The following is a 17,537-nucleotide window of genomic DNA, read 5'->3' as shown; positions in this document are numbered from 1 at the left end:
GAGTGATACAAAATATTCAACAGAGAAAATGTAGGACGTGGCTTGGTTTTATACAACAGGATTTGATTGACTGGATCAGGAAAAGTGGCCATTTCAAAAGCAACAAGAACTGAATTTTCTGTGTTGATTTTTCACCCATATTTTGAATTACGCATTGCATTGTGTTGTGTTTAAAGGTTGAAGGAAATGTCAGTAATCTTAATGTTTTGTCAGCATATTATCTTTTTTTTCTCACCATTATTAAAATAAAGAAATAGTTCACTCAAAAATGGAAATTTGCAGCTTTTTACTTCACAAGATGTTACTTGCTGGACTGGAGTGGTGTGGATTACTTGTGGATTAATGGGATGTTTTTATCAGCTGGCTCTCATTCTGATGGCACCCATTCACTGTAATGCTAAAATGGTTAAAATCAGTTCCAATGAATAAACAAACCCCTCTACATTCAGCTCATTGAATTTACCCTCTTAACTGCATCTATAACCTCTTGAAATGGTTCATTGCCTATTTGATTATAATGAACAATCACAATGTTATAAAAAGCTATGGCCACAGGGTGTAAGGCACTAATGTTAACTTCATAAGACACTGAATAAAGTCATTATGACTACTAACCTGCCCACTGCAGTAGGGGCACATTATATTATTTTCTATCTGGGTCGTGCTGCTCTGTGGGGCCTCCAGACCTCCATCTTAAGAGCCTGTAGATCCTTCCCTCCGTCACTTTACTCTGCTATCCTAGTAACTCCTCTCTACTGATCTCAGTGTAGAGGAAAGCAAGATGCTGGTTGAGCTTCACCAGCCCCACCAGCAGGATTCCACCGAACAACATGAGGCTGGGCCACAGCAGGTAGTACAAGGCCATTTGAACGGTGTATTTCCTCCTAATGATGGCGTCGTTTGGGTGTGCCGCACTGAGATAGCATGTCATATTATCCCCTCGCACAATTAACACATCTTTGATGTTATTGGCCTCAGCCTCTTGTTCAGTCTTGTTTCGTTGGCATTTCGGAGTATAGAAACACTGAGGGAAAGATTATGGCAAGCATTAATGCAATCTAAAATTGAAATAGATATTTCAGACCTTTACATGGTCAGTGACTATGAAAAGATGAACTATATATATATGAAGAGTTCATTTGCAAAAACCGATAAACGCCACTTTAAAAAAAAAAGAGCTTATTGCCGTGCATTATTGTCCACATATGGCGCGATCTGAACCCTAAACACCTTTTGTTAAAAAAGCCGGTTTTGTCCACTTTCAGTTCACATTTTACTGCAGAAGCCGACAAGCGCCCTTGTTGGCGCGTTACAATGGTGAAGGAAAAGCTCTGTGTAATCACATCCATACAGTTTATGATAACAACAACAACAACAACGTTTGTCAGGCATCTACAGTACATTGTCATCTGACGATTTATTATTACTTAATCAAAACAACCCAACTGCAGTTTGACTGATATTACTTGGAATGCGCAATAATAAAAAAACGTGATTTCGGAAAACAAAAATAAAAATGGAGTTATCGGCTTTTGCAAATGAACTCATAATTTTTTTTTGTCTGCAACTTGGAACAGTATATAATCTTTAAATAATGGACAGTCTTTTTCATTTTTAAAGCATCACCGCTACTTATTTTTTGTCATGAAAAAAAAAATTAAAAAGAGGCAATAAATAAATGCATAAAAGAGGCAAAACATTTTTGTTGTAAAATATAGTATTTTTGACTCACTGAAATAAGTCAAAATTTGTATTATATTTAACTGGCTTTTATTTAAATTTATTATTTTCATATTAATTTTTAAATTAATTTAATTTTAATGTCAGTAGTGTCGATGCAACCTAAAATTACTGCTAAAGATCATGTGTGGTTTTTGTGATTCTCCAGTAACAATGTTTCAGAACTTTTTTAAAAAGCCATTTGAAATGTTGAGCTTCTTTGTCATTTATGATACATAGTTGCCATGTATGATTACAATTTATATCATGTTCAAAATTTCAGTAATTCAAAAATTATTTTAAAATACTGATGAATTATTTAAAGCAGCACTATGTAACTTTTGGCGCTCTAGCGGTTAATAAACAGAACTGCACACATTCCGCGGAAGAACATTCCAACCGGAGCTACTTCTCTAAGTTTATGTCTATGGCGATTCACGCAGGTATGTGTTACTCCGCAGCGGTGACGACCCGACCAGTCTACAATAGTCCAAATATAAGTACTTATTATAAGTGTACCGTAGTGATTCGGAATAAGACAAAAACGCGGTCTGGAAGATTAATTCATGATGTACTCGCTCATTATATACATTTTGCAAATTTTGAACACAGAAAAAGTTACATAGTGCTGCTTTAATTAAGTTAATTAATTGGTCATTTATCATCATCATCATCATCACCATCATCATCATATAATTATTTAGTGTGACCGTGCATACAATAGATAAAGAAGAGATAAACAGATACAGATAAAAGAAATAGTTCATATAGTTTAATGTAGGATTGTTTGACTTTTAAGATGCAAATGGCACTTTAATTGTAGAATTAGGCTAAATGATTATTTCACACAATTGACATTTTGTTGTTTTTTATTTGTGTAAGGAGCAGACTGAAATAAAACTCATAAATTAAAATGTATTAATAAATAAAAGCACAAATGTCAAATCTAATTTGAAGGTGCATTTATGCAAATATATGAGGATACTAAATGCCAATTGGTTGGCAGAATTGTAAATGTAAATGAGATCTATAAAGATTTTACAGTTAGTCTCTGTGTACCGTTATGGTGCTTTTTTCTTTTTCTTTTTGGAGCTTGGCATTACGATCATAGTCCATAAAAATCCTAGTATTTGGAATGACGGTGATTAAATTGTGATTAAATTCACACTGACAACAGTACCTTTGGCCTGTATTTGGCAGTGTCTTCATCGTGGTAAAGTCGAAGGGTTTTTTCAGGGGTGCTGTTGACCAAAACACGCAGGCATTTAAAGCTATCAATGCCATGGCAATCCATCACTTCATCCACCAAATACATATGCACCAGTGTGCAGTTGTTAGGTTTCCAGTCACTGTTACAAACACAAATGATGTGAAGGTTTACAATGTAAAAATGTAATAAGGTATGGCTATGCTGTATAGCAATTTTTATTTCAAATTATTTCATATTTATTTATGGTCATCATATTTCATTGTGTTGATATTAGCAACTGATGTTTTAATTGCAAGATCAGCAAAAAGAAAATTACAATATGAAAGGATACTATTCTACTAATAAGCAGTCTACCTGAAGAACTGAAGCTAACCTGTAAAGACTTGGTTTCACCATCACGATTCCCACCAGAAAGTACATGAGGATGGAGAAGGCCATTATGGTGAAGCCCAAGAGAACGGCTCTGTCTTCTCCTATGCTGGACTCTGGGATTTGAGCTCTGGCTTTCTCATTGCACTTCATCTCACTCGCTTTCCTCCACTTGCCTCCATTTTTTTGCATTTGGGCTTGCTGGTAGAAGACATCCCTAAAAACAAACAAACATAACTTTACATAACTTACTTAACTTTATCTATATGCTGTTATTTGTCCATGAAATACAAAAGGAGAAATTCTGAAGAATCATCAGAAATTCATGGCAACCTAAAGCTAAAAAAACAAACAACAACATAAAACCAATAAAACCATAAAAGCAGTTCACACTTTCAAAAGCAACTCAAAGGAGTTTATATACATATAAACATCTATATACATTCGGCATAGTTATTTATATTGTATATATTATGTTTATTGACTGTATGTATGACTTATGACTTGAAGTGGGGGTGGGGGGTTACATAAAGAATACTTGTTATGGAAAGAATATAATTAAGTGTAAACTGAATGTAACGTTTTTGGACAGTTACTTGCATGCTATTTACAATTAAATGAAAATATATTATAAATTTAAAATATATATATATACATGCTGACTTTAATGTCATTTCTATTGAAATGTGTATATCATGTATTTAAATATATCAATTTATTATATTTATTACATTTAAACTATATACACTTTTAATGTAACCGTAAATAACAACACACTACAGTTAAAATTATAATCAAGTACAGTACTTTGCATATGCTTTATATTTAAGTTAACACATTAAAATAAGTGTACTTCAAGCATGCCAAAAGTTTATTTAAAAATAATGATTTAAAACTATCTGACATTATAACAAAGTGCAATTTTTTAACATGTTAAGAAAGTGTGCTCTCTTTAAGTACATTTTGGCCTTTTATTTAATTATTATATTATCTGTAAGTACAGGTTTTTTTTTTTAAATACACATTTAAGATTTGAAGTACACTACAAGTGCACACTTAATACAGTTAAGCACCCTTCTTTTTCACAGGTTGGAACAACATGAGAGTGAGTAAATGATGAAAATGTCATTTTTGGGTGAACTAGCTCTTCATGATTTTAAGTTAATATAAGGTTAAATATAAAAGAGTAGTGGACAAGAAATAGATAATGGACTGTCAGTTAGACTGCTATTGTTATTGCTATTTGAAATAACTCAATGCTTAATACATTGGTATCTCATACTAGTGTCACAACTGGACAAGTAGCTTTAATAAAAGAGAAGACTGAGGCAGTGGATGTGATCTCCATACGTACCGCGTGTGTCGTCGCCGCGCGCCCAGCAGGGTGATGTTAACAGGAACACTGAATGACCCCCGCGGGGACTGATTCAGTAGCATTTCTATCTTACTAAGTAACCCTTAACTGGGTTACAGCACTAAATTAACACAACACCGACCCCACTTTGACAAGGTCAATATACTATACATCCAGACACAGAAGCAGCGTGCTGCATAGCCGTCAGACCTGTAGTGCACAACAGAGTGCACTTAAGGGATTGTTTTCTTCTCATCCAGATGAGATCAGCGGAATATCTTTCCTTTGCCTAAACAGGGATGCCACAGATGGGTTTCTATAGGAACCCCTGCAGCCAGACTATAATTACGTCCTATGGGACTCCAAGCACTCCTGACAGTGTTTTTCTATTTTCACATATAAACTACAAAACAATGAAGTAAATGAACCCCCCCCCACCACCACCAAAAAACAAAACAAAAAAACTGCATATAAAACAACAACAACAACAACAAATTGTGTAGAAGTGTCCAACTCCCAACCCCGTCTGCAGAAACTCATGGAATTATCTTTACTTTCCTGTAACACAGATTCTAAAATGATGCAAGTTCCAAATCTTACCTCAAAACATGCGTTCTTCTGTGCATGATAGCTTTATGTAGCTATTAAACAAGACTGACTAAACGATTCACACTGAATGACAAAAGTGAGGACTTTTAGCTTTATGAGCACAACAGTGTATCAATAATGAATGAGTTTTTATCCAAAATAATGTTAATTATTAACGAATGATTTACTGTATATGAAAAGGTAAACAATTTGTTGGAACAACATTGTGCACCTGGATCAGCAACTGCTGAGGCTGTAAGTATTGCAGCTTAAATAAAATAACCTTAAAGCTTTTTTTCTTTTTTCTTTTTTGGCATCAAAGAGTAATTTAGGTGGCTGCCAGGGTGCTAATATGTGTTTGATTTAGCTGTTCTGATTTGTCTCCCTGAAAAAAAGTGAAATAACTCTCATTTACTTAAAGGGGTCATATGATGCGATTTCAAGTTTTCCTTTCTCTTTGGAGTGTTACAAGCTGTTCGTGAATAGATAAGATCCCTAAAGTTGCAAAGACTAAAATCTCAAACCCAAAGAGATATTCTTAATAAAATTTAAGACTGGTCCACGCCCTCCTAAAACGCCTCATTTAAACACGCCCCCACATGTCTACGTCGCTATGTGGGAAGATTTACATAACGCCACCCAAATGTTCATGCAAAGAAAGAAGTATAATTTCATTCCAGCGTAATAATCAAGGAACTTTGCTGCTGTACCATGAGTGCAGCAGGCGCAATGATATTACGCAGCGCCTGAAAGGTTAAGTTGTATTTACAACACTGTTCCAGAACAGTTCAACCCAAATATTCAGATGTGTGCAGCACATTTTACGTAGGACTGTTTCCTGAACCCGGGAGAGTAGCCTACAATGCAATGGAATCTAGCAATTCCAACTTTGCAAGACAGTCTGGTGCTTCTGACTCACAGACTGTAAGTACGTTTTCACATTTAAAGAATTTGCCACTTATGATTCAAACGTGAGTTTTGAGCAGTGTAGAGTAGCGCTTGTTGTTTGTCGTTTCTCCGATCACAAATGCAGACATGGTTTTATGTTTACGCGGCGTGATACGCAACTCAACGCGTAAAAAGACAGTATAAGTCATTATAATCAGTAATTATGTCCCCACTGGATGCAACAAATGCCTCATTTATAATGGGTTTTATTGTTTTTGTCTCGTCGCGCCGGGACCATAGACTGTATAAAAACACGGCATCACAATATGGTAAGGGGCGTAACATTTCCGTCACACGCTTGAGGTATTAGGCCAATCGCGACGCACTGGATAGCTGGCCAATCAGAGCACACCTCGCTTTTCAGACCGATGAGCTTTGTAAAAATGGATGCTTTTCAGAAAGGCGGGGCATAGAGGAGAAACAATAATGTACAGTATGTGGAAAATAATGTGTTTTTTGAACCTTAAACCGCATAAACACATTACTTTACACCAAATACACAAAATAATGTTATTTTTAGCAACGTCATATGACCCCTTTAAAGTTCATTTTTAAATTGGTCTAATAAAATATCATGGTTTCCGACCCATTTTGTTCAGTTTGTCTAAAAGTAAATAGCACCATAGAAAAAAATAAATAAAAACAAACCATTTTGTTTAAACAGTGGCCTATATTCGCTTGACAGTCGAGTGTTGATGTGTTTTATGATGTATAATTAAAAGAACACAATAAACATTAAGGTCTTTCAGAGTTGTCTTTATGTATAGTAAGTCAACTAAATTTAACACTGACTAACAAAATGTTATTAGTTTTAACCCACGTGAAAATTCAAACTTTTGCTAAGTTAAGCTTTAGTTTATAGTGAAATTAAGTTGTAAAAAGTCAAAATATTGTTATATTGACCTACATTGTGGTAACATTTTGGCTTATTTCTAAAGAAAACATATTAAGTATAAGCTGTTCTGGCATTACCAGGCAGTAAATAGGGTATTAGTTGACTGTTAGTTGGATATAGAACTCCTCTGGGCTGGTATATATGAAAGTACTTTCAGAGGCCTTTGTGAAACAGAACATGGTGTCCATATACAGTAAAAGCACATCTGATACAGTACATTATATGTGATTAGGATGATAAGCCAATGCTGTTAACTCTATGAGAGACAAACATATGGGCCATACGGAAAAAAAAAAAAAAAAGTGATATTAGTTTAAATATTGGGTTACACTTTATTTTAAGGTGTCCTTGTTACTTATACATTTACACTTTATTTTAAGGTGTCCTTGTTACAGTGTAATTATACATTTAAGTACTGAGTAATATTAATTAATTACATGTACTTCCTATATGGTTAGGGTTAGGATTAGGGTTTGTCTTAGGGTTACTTGCATGTAATTATGCATAATTTATTGTTATTATAAAAGTAAGTACATGTAACGTGTAACAAGAACACCTTAAAATAAAGTGTTACCAAATTTTGTATTGAGTTTTAAATGCAAAACATGGAAGGGTAACATTTTATAACAAATGTTCTAAGAAGTCATTAACAAATATTGCATAATTCTTAACAGACACTTTTAGGATGCTTATTATGAAAATAAAATACACTTTAATAATATACTTTAAAAGAATATACTTGAGTGCAAACTGAATGTAAGGGTTTCGAACATTTAATTGCATGTTAATTTGCAACTTAATTAAAATATATTATTAAACGTATTATAGAATGTATTAAATGCAATTAGCTGAAATTTAGAGTGCTTTTTCAATGTACTTAAGTATATCTTTGTATTTAATTTCATAATTACTTAATCATTTCCTAATTACTTTTACTGTCAGATGTACTGACAAGAATTTATGGCAAACTAAAATATGCTTATGCTTTAATTTCTGTTAAATCTTGTACAGTATGTCATGTATTTAAATATATTTGTAGTTAAACATTTCAGAAAGATTTAGTACATTTAAATAAATAAATGAGCAAATACATGTAATAATAAAATAGTAATAAAATATAAGTTTAAACTTCACATTTAATATAGAATAACACACTCAAATTAATTTTATAATCAAGTACTTTACATGTGCTTTAATATATTAGTCAACACATCAAAAAAGTGTACTTCGCTAAAGCAAGAAACAGTCATGAAAGCATATTCTCTTTAAGTGGCCTTTTATTTAATAAATATTATAATCTGTACTGTAAGTACAGTTTTTTTAACAATAAACTTGTAAGAATTGAAGTACACTATAAGTGCACATTTAATACAAGAAGCACACTCCTTTTTCACAAGGGAAGGTATATTCAAATGCAAATATATGAATTAAATATATTAATCAAACTATTATTACATTTCTAATGTCCCTTATAAAGATGCACATAGGAGGTACACTGATGGTAAAACCACGGTACTTTGATATGATTACCATGATATGATTATGCAAACCTCCAAGGTATTTGTCAAAAAATTCATTGCAATGCCATATTACGTTTGGTTAGTGGTACAATAATAAAAACCACTAATGTCTGTTAATGACCAATTAATGACGTTATCATGAAGTGCCACCCTGCATAAATATATATCATTGCCAGTAAGTAATTAGCTGAATTTCTCTAATAACGATCCAAAGAAGTGAAGATACAGCTTTAAGGGAGTAGAATTACAGTCCACTTCACCTGAACACGATAAATAATGGATACAAGCCCACAGGTAATACTAGATCTCTGGTGCTTGTTCTGTGTACAGAGACTCCTGGAAGTGTCTGAGCCCCGTTTATCTTCAATGCTGCATCAATGAGGAGGTAAATTATACGGCATTTATCTTCGACTTTTATTGTGACCTGAATGATCATATTCAAGGAAAAGGGATCCACTTGAACATCAACAGCGTGTCTGTGTAAAATCATCAAAACCGAATTTTCCCTAGTCTTTCCTAAACTCGCCGGCACCACATGGTTTATAGTTTTTCTTTTTCTGAATAAAATAAATTTGCCATGACCAACAAAAAAGAGACATAGCCTACAGTAAGACGAGGTTACTTACCAGAGCCAGTAATGGAGAATATCATCCCTGTCATTACAATAATTGAACCATGAGGAAGAGGAATGATCAAGTGCTGAGAAAATAACCTACAGAAACACTAAGATGGATTACAGACAAAAAAGAAAACTGTCGTTTCTGACTATTGGATTGATATTCCTTTTGAGTGGCGTGGAATATGGTAAGTATATTTGACCTATTCTTTTCTTTTCTCCCTAATACAAAAAAATCCATGCAGCATGATTGCTTGTTTGAATCGATAGTGCTTAATATCCTCAAGAAAGCCTTAAACTGTATTAATGTGTAAATGGTGAATGGATTGATTGTATTTTGCACATCTACTGTTTAAATTGTATTCTCTCTCTCCCAGCTGTCATTCTGCCCACTATATGGAGATATCTGCAGTTATTAGAGGCGCCACCTTATTTTCTTGGCTTGGGTCTATCTGCGTTCAGCTTCAGTGGGCTGCTGTTTGGTCCAGTGTTTGGTCACTGGTCAGACAAGACCAGAACTACAAAGAATATCATCCTCTTCTCCAATGTGTTTGAAATTGTGGGTCAGTGCTGTAGAATGGAGATGTATAATGTGATGTGGGTTTTGAAATAGATCAGATATCCCTTGTTCTTGTGCAGCTGTGATCTGTTTGCTCATTGCAACACACTTGTCTTATAGGAAACGTCATGTATTTCATGGAATATTCTAAATGGCTTCTTCTGTCCAGCCGTCTTGTTGCAGGTGAGGATATTTTGAAGTTGCACTGTTCTATTAGTCTCAACGAGTTTTGTTTGTTTGTGAACTTCTCTGCTCCTGTGGTGCAAACCATCAACATTAATGTAATTTGAGACATTAAACAGATACTAACAGAGAGATCTGTTGTTTGATTGATGATTCTCATTAGATTGTAATTACTGCAGTGTTGAATCATCCTGACCAGACACAAGAACTTGTTTAGATGTATGAATCTATTATGTATAATAAAGTATATAGAATATATACAACTATGATCAAAAGTATTCAACCCCCAAGGGACTGTATTAATTTACAAATGTAAGAGTTTTTCAAAAATTACATCAATAACAGTTTGGTATCTTATTAAAAGTGGTAATGTCAATATATAATGTCATATTTTTGAGTTATAAGATTTTTTATTTTTTTTTGTAATATTCAAACCCTATTGAACATCATTGCTTAAAGTCACTTATTTGTATGGTATGGAATAAAATTGTGTTAAAACATATGAAGACAAATCTTTAGTATTTTTTAGTAAATCTTTAGAACACAGACTTTGGAAACTCAAAAACAAAACTTAATTAGCTTGATTGGTTGCACATACATACATGTAGCCCATGTATGTGCTGAAGTTGAGTAGCACATAGGCCAAGTCAAAAGAGCTCTCAAAAAAGCTATAGAGAAGATATTGTAGCAGGGATAAGTTTCATGAACTGACTTATTGCAAAGATGGCATCCTTCCACAGTATCAACACTAAATTTCACAGCAAACTACATGACTAGGTGCTTGATTTTATATACCAGTGGCAATGGGTTAGATTGAAACACCTGAATTCAGTGATTAAGAGGTGTGTCACAATACTTTTGTCCATGTGTGTGTTTAAGATATGCAGATACTGCATGAATAGTTATACATAATTCCAGTAGCAGACAGGTGGAGCTGGGGGAGGTGGAGGGTTCCTATACGTCCTAATAAAACTGTACTCATTTTCTGTACGCAACATATAATTTCTATTTTATTTTATGTAGTTTAAAAAATGGAAACTATCTATATTTCCATGAATGCAGAGTACACCACATATAAACTACTTCATTCTTCCATCAGGTATTGGAGCAGGAGCTGGTTCCTCAATTTTTGGGTTCCTCACACTTACTACTTTCCCTGATGAGCGAGCAAGGGTCTTTGCAGCTGTCATGGCATGCCGTCAGGCTGGACTTCTGATCGGTGAGTTGGTGCTCTACATAAAAGTGGCAAAAGTACTTTCTTCCATTTAATATTTAGACAATGTGCATTTTTACTTTCAGGTCCTGCTTTCAATATCTTTCTAAGGTTGTGTGATTTCAAACTGGGTCCATTTGTAGTAAATAAGTACACCTCACCTGGGGTAAGTCTGTTTTGGCTCATTTCTTATTAATTAACTTGAATTCTCAAACACATAATGTTGCACATGATTGACACAGCTTGAAATGTGAATGTGGTAACACTGCACATTTTGTATGTCTCCAAATATAACAGATGTGATTCAGATCATAAGTAGAGTTAGTATTATTATATCAAATAACAGAGACATGTCCGGCACTCCAGCTGATATTTCACTCCAAAAAGTAAAGGGGGGAAAATGTTGGCATAAAAAAATGAAGCTTTTTTTTTCTTTGTGCCTTTTTATTTTTTTATTTTAATTCCTACATTCTTATTACTGTGATACAAAATCTCATTCTCATTTGTGCAATGCACAAGAAACACTAATATATAATTTAAGCCGATTACTTTGCTGATTGCAAAAACAAAATTAATAATAATAATAATGAAAATTAATATTGAAATATAATAAAATGGTAACATTACAATAAGGTTCCATTTAAAATGGAAATTCTATAAAAATACTCCTAAAGCATTTAGTAATATTAGTTATAATGTTAAATTCAACTATTATTAAAACATGAACCTTGGCAAAGATGAACTAACAATGAAAAGTTGAATTTTATTAGCTAAGAATGGTAACAAAGATGAATAACAATATATTACTCAGTTATTGTGAGTTAATGCATTAACTAATGTTAACTAATGAGACTTTACTAATTTTAATTAAATTAAATTATATTAAATAAATATATTAAAAACACTGGAATCTAACAAGAATTTAAAAAATCTAAAATATGACATGACATGTTCTTAGACATGTTCTTAGATTAACCAGTTATTTATTTATTTGTTTGTAATTTTTAAGCCCGTTTATGTAAGTTGACCTGTTTATTTCAATCTTCCTGGCCTTGTGCTCTTTTTGACCCAGCTCTTCATGTGCGGGATGTGGGTGCTTATGCAGTTTGCAGTAATGGTCCTGTACTGGGACATCCCGCCACTGGACTCCTTCCCTGAGCAGCACATGCCCCTCAGAGAGGTCAGAGGTGAAGAAGATGAGCCCCTCATGAGTCTGGAAGATGAAAACAGGGCTGCAGCAGAGGACTCGTATGGCTCGGCCAATCCAGAACAAACCGAGACCCAGCTCTCATCTGAACTCCCACCTTCTCCTCCGGATTCCCCCTCTCTAGACCCCTCTGACCCCTTTGAAAACTTCAGTGCCAGTCAAGGTGAAGCCCAGTGTTTATTGTCAAATGACAAAAGTGCTGTCTTTTTTTTTGGCACAGAATTTTGAGTTGGTGTGGCATTGATCGCTTCTTTGTTGTATCTGAGGTGCTAATCTGAGAGAGTAGTGGCCTGAAAAAGCTTTATCGATCAGCTCATCCTGTCTTTGCTCTACGATTGCAGTGTGTGTGTGCATGGTAGATATCTCCATTATATTCAATCCTGTCTTGGCAGCTTTGAAATGCCTGAGATCTATAGCGTTCTCTCTCTCTCTGTAGAGTTTCTGCGGGAGGAGGTGGTGGTTCTTCTCACTGCTCAGTTCATCACTCTCTTCAATCAGACAGCACTTGAGGTAAAATTCATCAGGAGCGTCATGCATCTACTTTTTTCAAGGTGGCACCAGTGGCAGTGCCTTGTTGTCAGATGATAATAGGAGATAAACACTTACTAGCAACTTATGCTAAAAAATGCTAAAACATTATGGAACCATTAGCAAATAGGACATGCTAGCAATGTGCTGAATCATGCTAAAACATATGATAATGTTTTAAAACATAGCAGTGTTCTAAAATATGTTAGAAATGTGCTAGCAACATGTTAAAAGTGTGTTAATATGCTTGCAAGGTGTTAAAACCATAGATATGTATACAGTAGATGCCCTATTCGACCGCTCCAGATACGTTGACGCATTCGCCATTTTGGAACGGTCAGCTTGACGTCATTCACCATAATAATCAATGAATATTCAAAGATATATATGCGTATAACACACTAACATGTAATATATACATGTAAAACACTAACACCATGGAAGTAACATTAAAATATAAATGTAGGCTACTAGCAACATAGTGGCAACAGGTTAAAACATGCTAAGATATGCTAGAAATGTGTTAGCATGTAAAAACATGGTAGCAATGTGCTTAAATGTGTTAGAAATATGTCAGCAACAAAATGCTAAAATCTACTAGCAACATGTTTAAATATGATAGCAGCATATTAACATGTTAAAAACACTAAAAGAATGCAAGCAACATGCTAAATGTTAACATCAAAATGTGCTAGCCTAGCAACATGTTAAAACATGCTGTTAACATCGTGCAACTTGCTAAAATGTGTAAAATATAAAATTATAAAATTATTTTGACTTGTACTTCATTTAATAATAATAATAATAATAATAATAATAATAAATCAAATAAAAAAAATAAAAAAATCAAGGTTACAGTGAAGCACTTACTATGGAAGTAAGCGGGGCCAATATTTGGAGTATTTCAAGCAGGAGTCTGAAGCTTATAACTGTAAAAAATAAAAATAATCAATCAATCAATAAACATGTGTATTACTTGTACTATAAAGCAGTTTAAATAAGTACACAGTATATAATAATAAAAAATAGTACAATGCTAGTAGTCTCCAGACCCCCAACACTGTCCTAAATTCATCTGAGCTACAAAATAGTGTCTGTCCAATTATGATTGATTAAGGCTCACAGTAGTAGGAACATAAATTTAATTTAATGTAATCTAATCTAAGCTTTGATTTAATATAATCAGGTATTTGAAATTGACATACATTTACCTTCCCGGCTGCCTGACCTAGATACATGACAAACTGCTTATAGAGTTCATAATGTGCCTTTTCATTATCTTTTATTCTTTCAAACTAAATCAAATTTCTATATGAAAAATCACATGCTATATTATAATTTTGCATTTACTTTACACTGCCAGAAGAATGATTCTTACTCATGTAAGATTTGCTATTAGTTGTTTTGAGTTGTTTTAAGCTTGTTGCTATGTGGTTGCTAGGGTGTTCTGAATGGTTGATGTCTGTGTTCTCTCATCTCCAGACCATGGTGACCCCTCTGACGCAGAAGTACTTTGGCTTCGGTGAGCTGGGGAACAGTGTGATGTACAGCCTGTGTGGGGTGGAGGTAATTGCAGGTTTCTTCCTGGTGCGCTGGCTGAGCCGTGTGCTGGAGGACCGGGTGGTGCTGGCAGTGGGGCTGCTCATCTGCAGCGGGGCTTGTGTCTGGTGCCTCATCTTTCTGGCCAATCCACAGGGTGTGTGTATGTGTGTGTGTGGCAGACGTCCAGAGAAACTGGCATACACCTGGGCATGGACAGACACAATATGCCTGCTCGGTTTGGTGCCAACTCAATGATATGCATTATTAGTTTGGAACTGCTTTAAATCTCTATCTATCTATCTATCTATCTATCTATCTATCTATCTATCTATCTATCTATCTATCTATCTATCTATCTATCTATCTATCCCTTAATACTTTTTTCCATTCATCCATCCATCTATCCCTTAATACTTTTTTCCATCCATCCATCCATCCATCCATCCATCCATCCATCTATCTATATGTGTCCATCTGTCCATATGTCTATACATGCCTCAATATAATTATCCATCCATCCATCTGTTCATCTGTCCGTCCGTCCCTCTGTCCGTCTGTCTGTCTGCCTTTTTATCTATCCATCAGTCCGTCCATTTATCTGTCTGTCTGTCTATCTAGGATGTATGTCTGTCTGGAATGATATTCTCACTTTCATTCTCGCTTGGACGTGTTTTGATCAGGTGGTTTTGCATTCGAGTTGATTGAGTTCATCATCGGAGTGTTCCTGCAGTTACTGGGACTTCCTTTTGTTGCTGTGTCTCAGGTGTCCCTCTTTTCTAAGGTTACAGCTGAGAAAACACAAGGTGAGAAACAAAGAGGAGAATACAAAAAGATAGATGAGATCTTGAGAACACATGTAACACTCACGTTTGTATAGATGTCACATATTGTCACTGTTTAAATATTCAAAACTACGTGCTGAATCTAACGACTGTGTGTGTGTGCAGGTTTTAGTCAGGGCGTGCGGCGTTCAGTCGGGGGTCTTGCCACCATTCTCGGCCCCCTGTGGGCCGGGGGTCTAATAGGAAATCTATATGTGATGCTGGGTATGATGATGCTCCTACTGACCCTCATCATGGTGCGTGAACAGACTCTTTATAACCGATTCTGTAACATTATCAGAGATTTCCCTTAGTATGTCATCATAACCACATTTACCAGCTCAATTATAGTTACATTTATTGCTTTGTGCAAACAGTGACTATTATAGATCCAGTCAACTGAAAAAATCTCTTATTAAAAGAGATTGCAGGGTCATTAGAATTTGTGGACTGTTTCTTTCAAAAAGGTGATTTGGAAATAAGTATAAATGCAAGGTTTTAAACACTTTATCAGACAGTGAATATTTTTAAGTGTTAAGAAATTGTATAGTGCTATCTCAAGCTACAATATAATAATAACATATGTTGTTAAAAAAGTAACAGCACTGACAGTATCAAGGTTGGGATTCATTTCTAGTCTTGTGCCCAAGGTCCTGACACTTCAAGAAGTTTAGTATAAAATTTTAATGTTGAAATTCCCACGAATGTCCATATTGAATTAGTAATTATGTACTGTACAAAAAATCATAGGAATAGGGTTTGACTATTTAAGATGGTCCCTTTCAGACAAACGTAAATATAAAATTAAGTGAATAAATAAGAAAAAAGGAAATTACCTCGTCCTTAGCAGAGTTTATTTGTAGATTTTTAAATAATATTTTAATATACTTTTTTTTATAAAAGATTGTTATGATGGCAACAATCCTTTTAATAATATGTAAACTAAAAAAAAGAAAATAATATTTACATCCCCATATGCTAAGTTTATATATTAAGTATAAAACTAAATAATATTGCAGAATTTTTAATTATGTGAAAAATGTCTGTCATTTGTAAAATGACCCTTTAACAAAGAAACGAATGATGATTGTCCTGCTCAGATCATGATGGTGTTGTCCTATGAGAAGCTGGTGGAGCCGCCCAGGGTGGAGCACGCACAGGACTCAGAGAACGGAGCATAGATGCCACCCTTCACTACACAGGATACAGGTGAGACAGTTCTCAATGTTTTTGGATGGCTCTTAAAAAGCATGAAATGGATTTATATTTTGAACTTTCACCTGCCTTTTACATCATAGTTTAGGATAGTTTGTGATGCCATCAGGTACATCAGTACATTCGACAGTAGGTTACATTTGAACAATTTTTCAAAGACAATATAAGTAATTATGAAATTACATGTAAAGATCAATATCGCATTTATTATAAATTTAAACTGTAATTAATTTTAATTTAATTGTAAATGACATGCAATTAAGTCTCCAGTCATAGGTCACACTGAAGAATATTGTTTTAAAATTATTATTATTTCCATTATTTTTTGTGTGCATAAGTGTACTTCTTTTTCACATGGGAAATTATTTTGACATAAGAAAAAATGGCATTCACATTTCACAAAAATACACATTTCATCCTTAAAGAAAAAAAATATATATCTGAAGTTTCACTGTGTACGATCTGTATTAGGGTGACATATTGTCGTTTGAACACAGACGGAAATTCCACTCATAACTTTTATTTTGTCTGCAATAACTGAGTTAAACTGACACAGACTCCAGCCATGCAGCTTTAAACCACAATGCAGAAACAGCTCAGAATGGAAAACAGGACAAAATATGGTGCTAAAAGCAAAGAAGTGGGCCACTGAATAATGACAGTCAACATTATAACACAAAAGTACACTCTCTGCAGTATGACAAAAGCTGTCATTGGTAAATGAATCTATCTGTGTGATTTTCATATTTCAGCACAGAGCAAGAGCCCCTCTCTCTGCGGTCTGTCTGCCAAAGTTTAGCTCTTGTGTGGGGCTGTACAGAGCAGATGCTGAAACAGTGGGAGATAAGAGGCCCTGCCAGGGCTAGCAGACCGCAAACAGCTAGAAGGGCGCGCACACACACACACACACACACACACACACACACACACACACACACAAATATTACATATCCTAATTCTGACATATTTTAGTTTAATGCTGCAGTTTTTATATTCTGTATTTTTATGATTTATCATTTACTCCTTATCATTTCTGATTTCATGGAGTGT

The 17,537-nt window shown here is 34.5% G+C and overlaps 2 protein-coding genes across 2 annotated transcripts; one reads left to right on the top strand and one right to left on the bottom strand.

The window, feature by feature from the left end:
• Nucleotides 1–733: 733 nt before the first annotated feature.
• Nucleotides 734–4,735, bottom strand: kcnmb3 (potassium calcium-activated channel subfamily M regulatory beta subunit 3). The gene is made up of 4 exons (XM_016478095.1): nucleotides 4,653–4,735; nucleotides 3,303–3,515; nucleotides 2,896–3,068; nucleotides 734–1,038 (listed from the first exon to the last, which is right to left on the bottom strand). The coding sequence occupies exons 1-4, from the start codon at nucleotides 4,733–4,735 to the stop codon at nucleotides 734–736; spliced, it is 774 nt and encodes a 257-aa protein (XP_016333581.1).
• A 4,596-nt stretch (nucleotides 4,736–9,331) lies between these two features.
• Nucleotides 9,332–17,314, top strand: LOC107681768 (major facilitator superfamily domain-containing protein 8-like). Its single transcript, XM_016478088.1, has 12 exons — nucleotides 9,332–9,407; nucleotides 9,597–9,782; nucleotides 9,899–9,961; nucleotides 11,061–11,180; nucleotides 11,261–11,340; nucleotides 12,247–12,544; nucleotides 12,818–12,891; nucleotides 14,392–14,605; nucleotides 15,132–15,254; nucleotides 15,399–15,529; nucleotides 16,373–16,481; nucleotides 17,240–17,314. Exons 1-11 carry the CDS (start codon nucleotides 9,332–9,334, stop codon nucleotides 16,451–16,453), a joined length of 1,446 nt encoding a protein of 481 aa, XP_016333574.1. The 3' UTR covers nucleotides 16,454–16,481; nucleotides 17,240–17,314.
• The last annotated feature ends 223 nt before the right edge of the window (nucleotides 17,315–17,537 follow it).

The sequence above is a fragment of the Sinocyclocheilus anshuiensis genome, unplaced genomic scaffold, assembly GCF_001515605.1.
Source record: "Sinocyclocheilus anshuiensis isolate Anshui unplaced genomic scaffold, SAMN03320099.WGS_v1.1 scaffold436, whole genome shotgun sequence".
Classification (NCBI taxonomy): domain Eukaryota; kingdom Metazoa; phylum Chordata; class Actinopteri; order Cypriniformes; family Cyprinidae; genus Sinocyclocheilus; species Sinocyclocheilus anshuiensis.
This window is presented reverse-complemented; position numbering and strand designations above follow the sequence as displayed.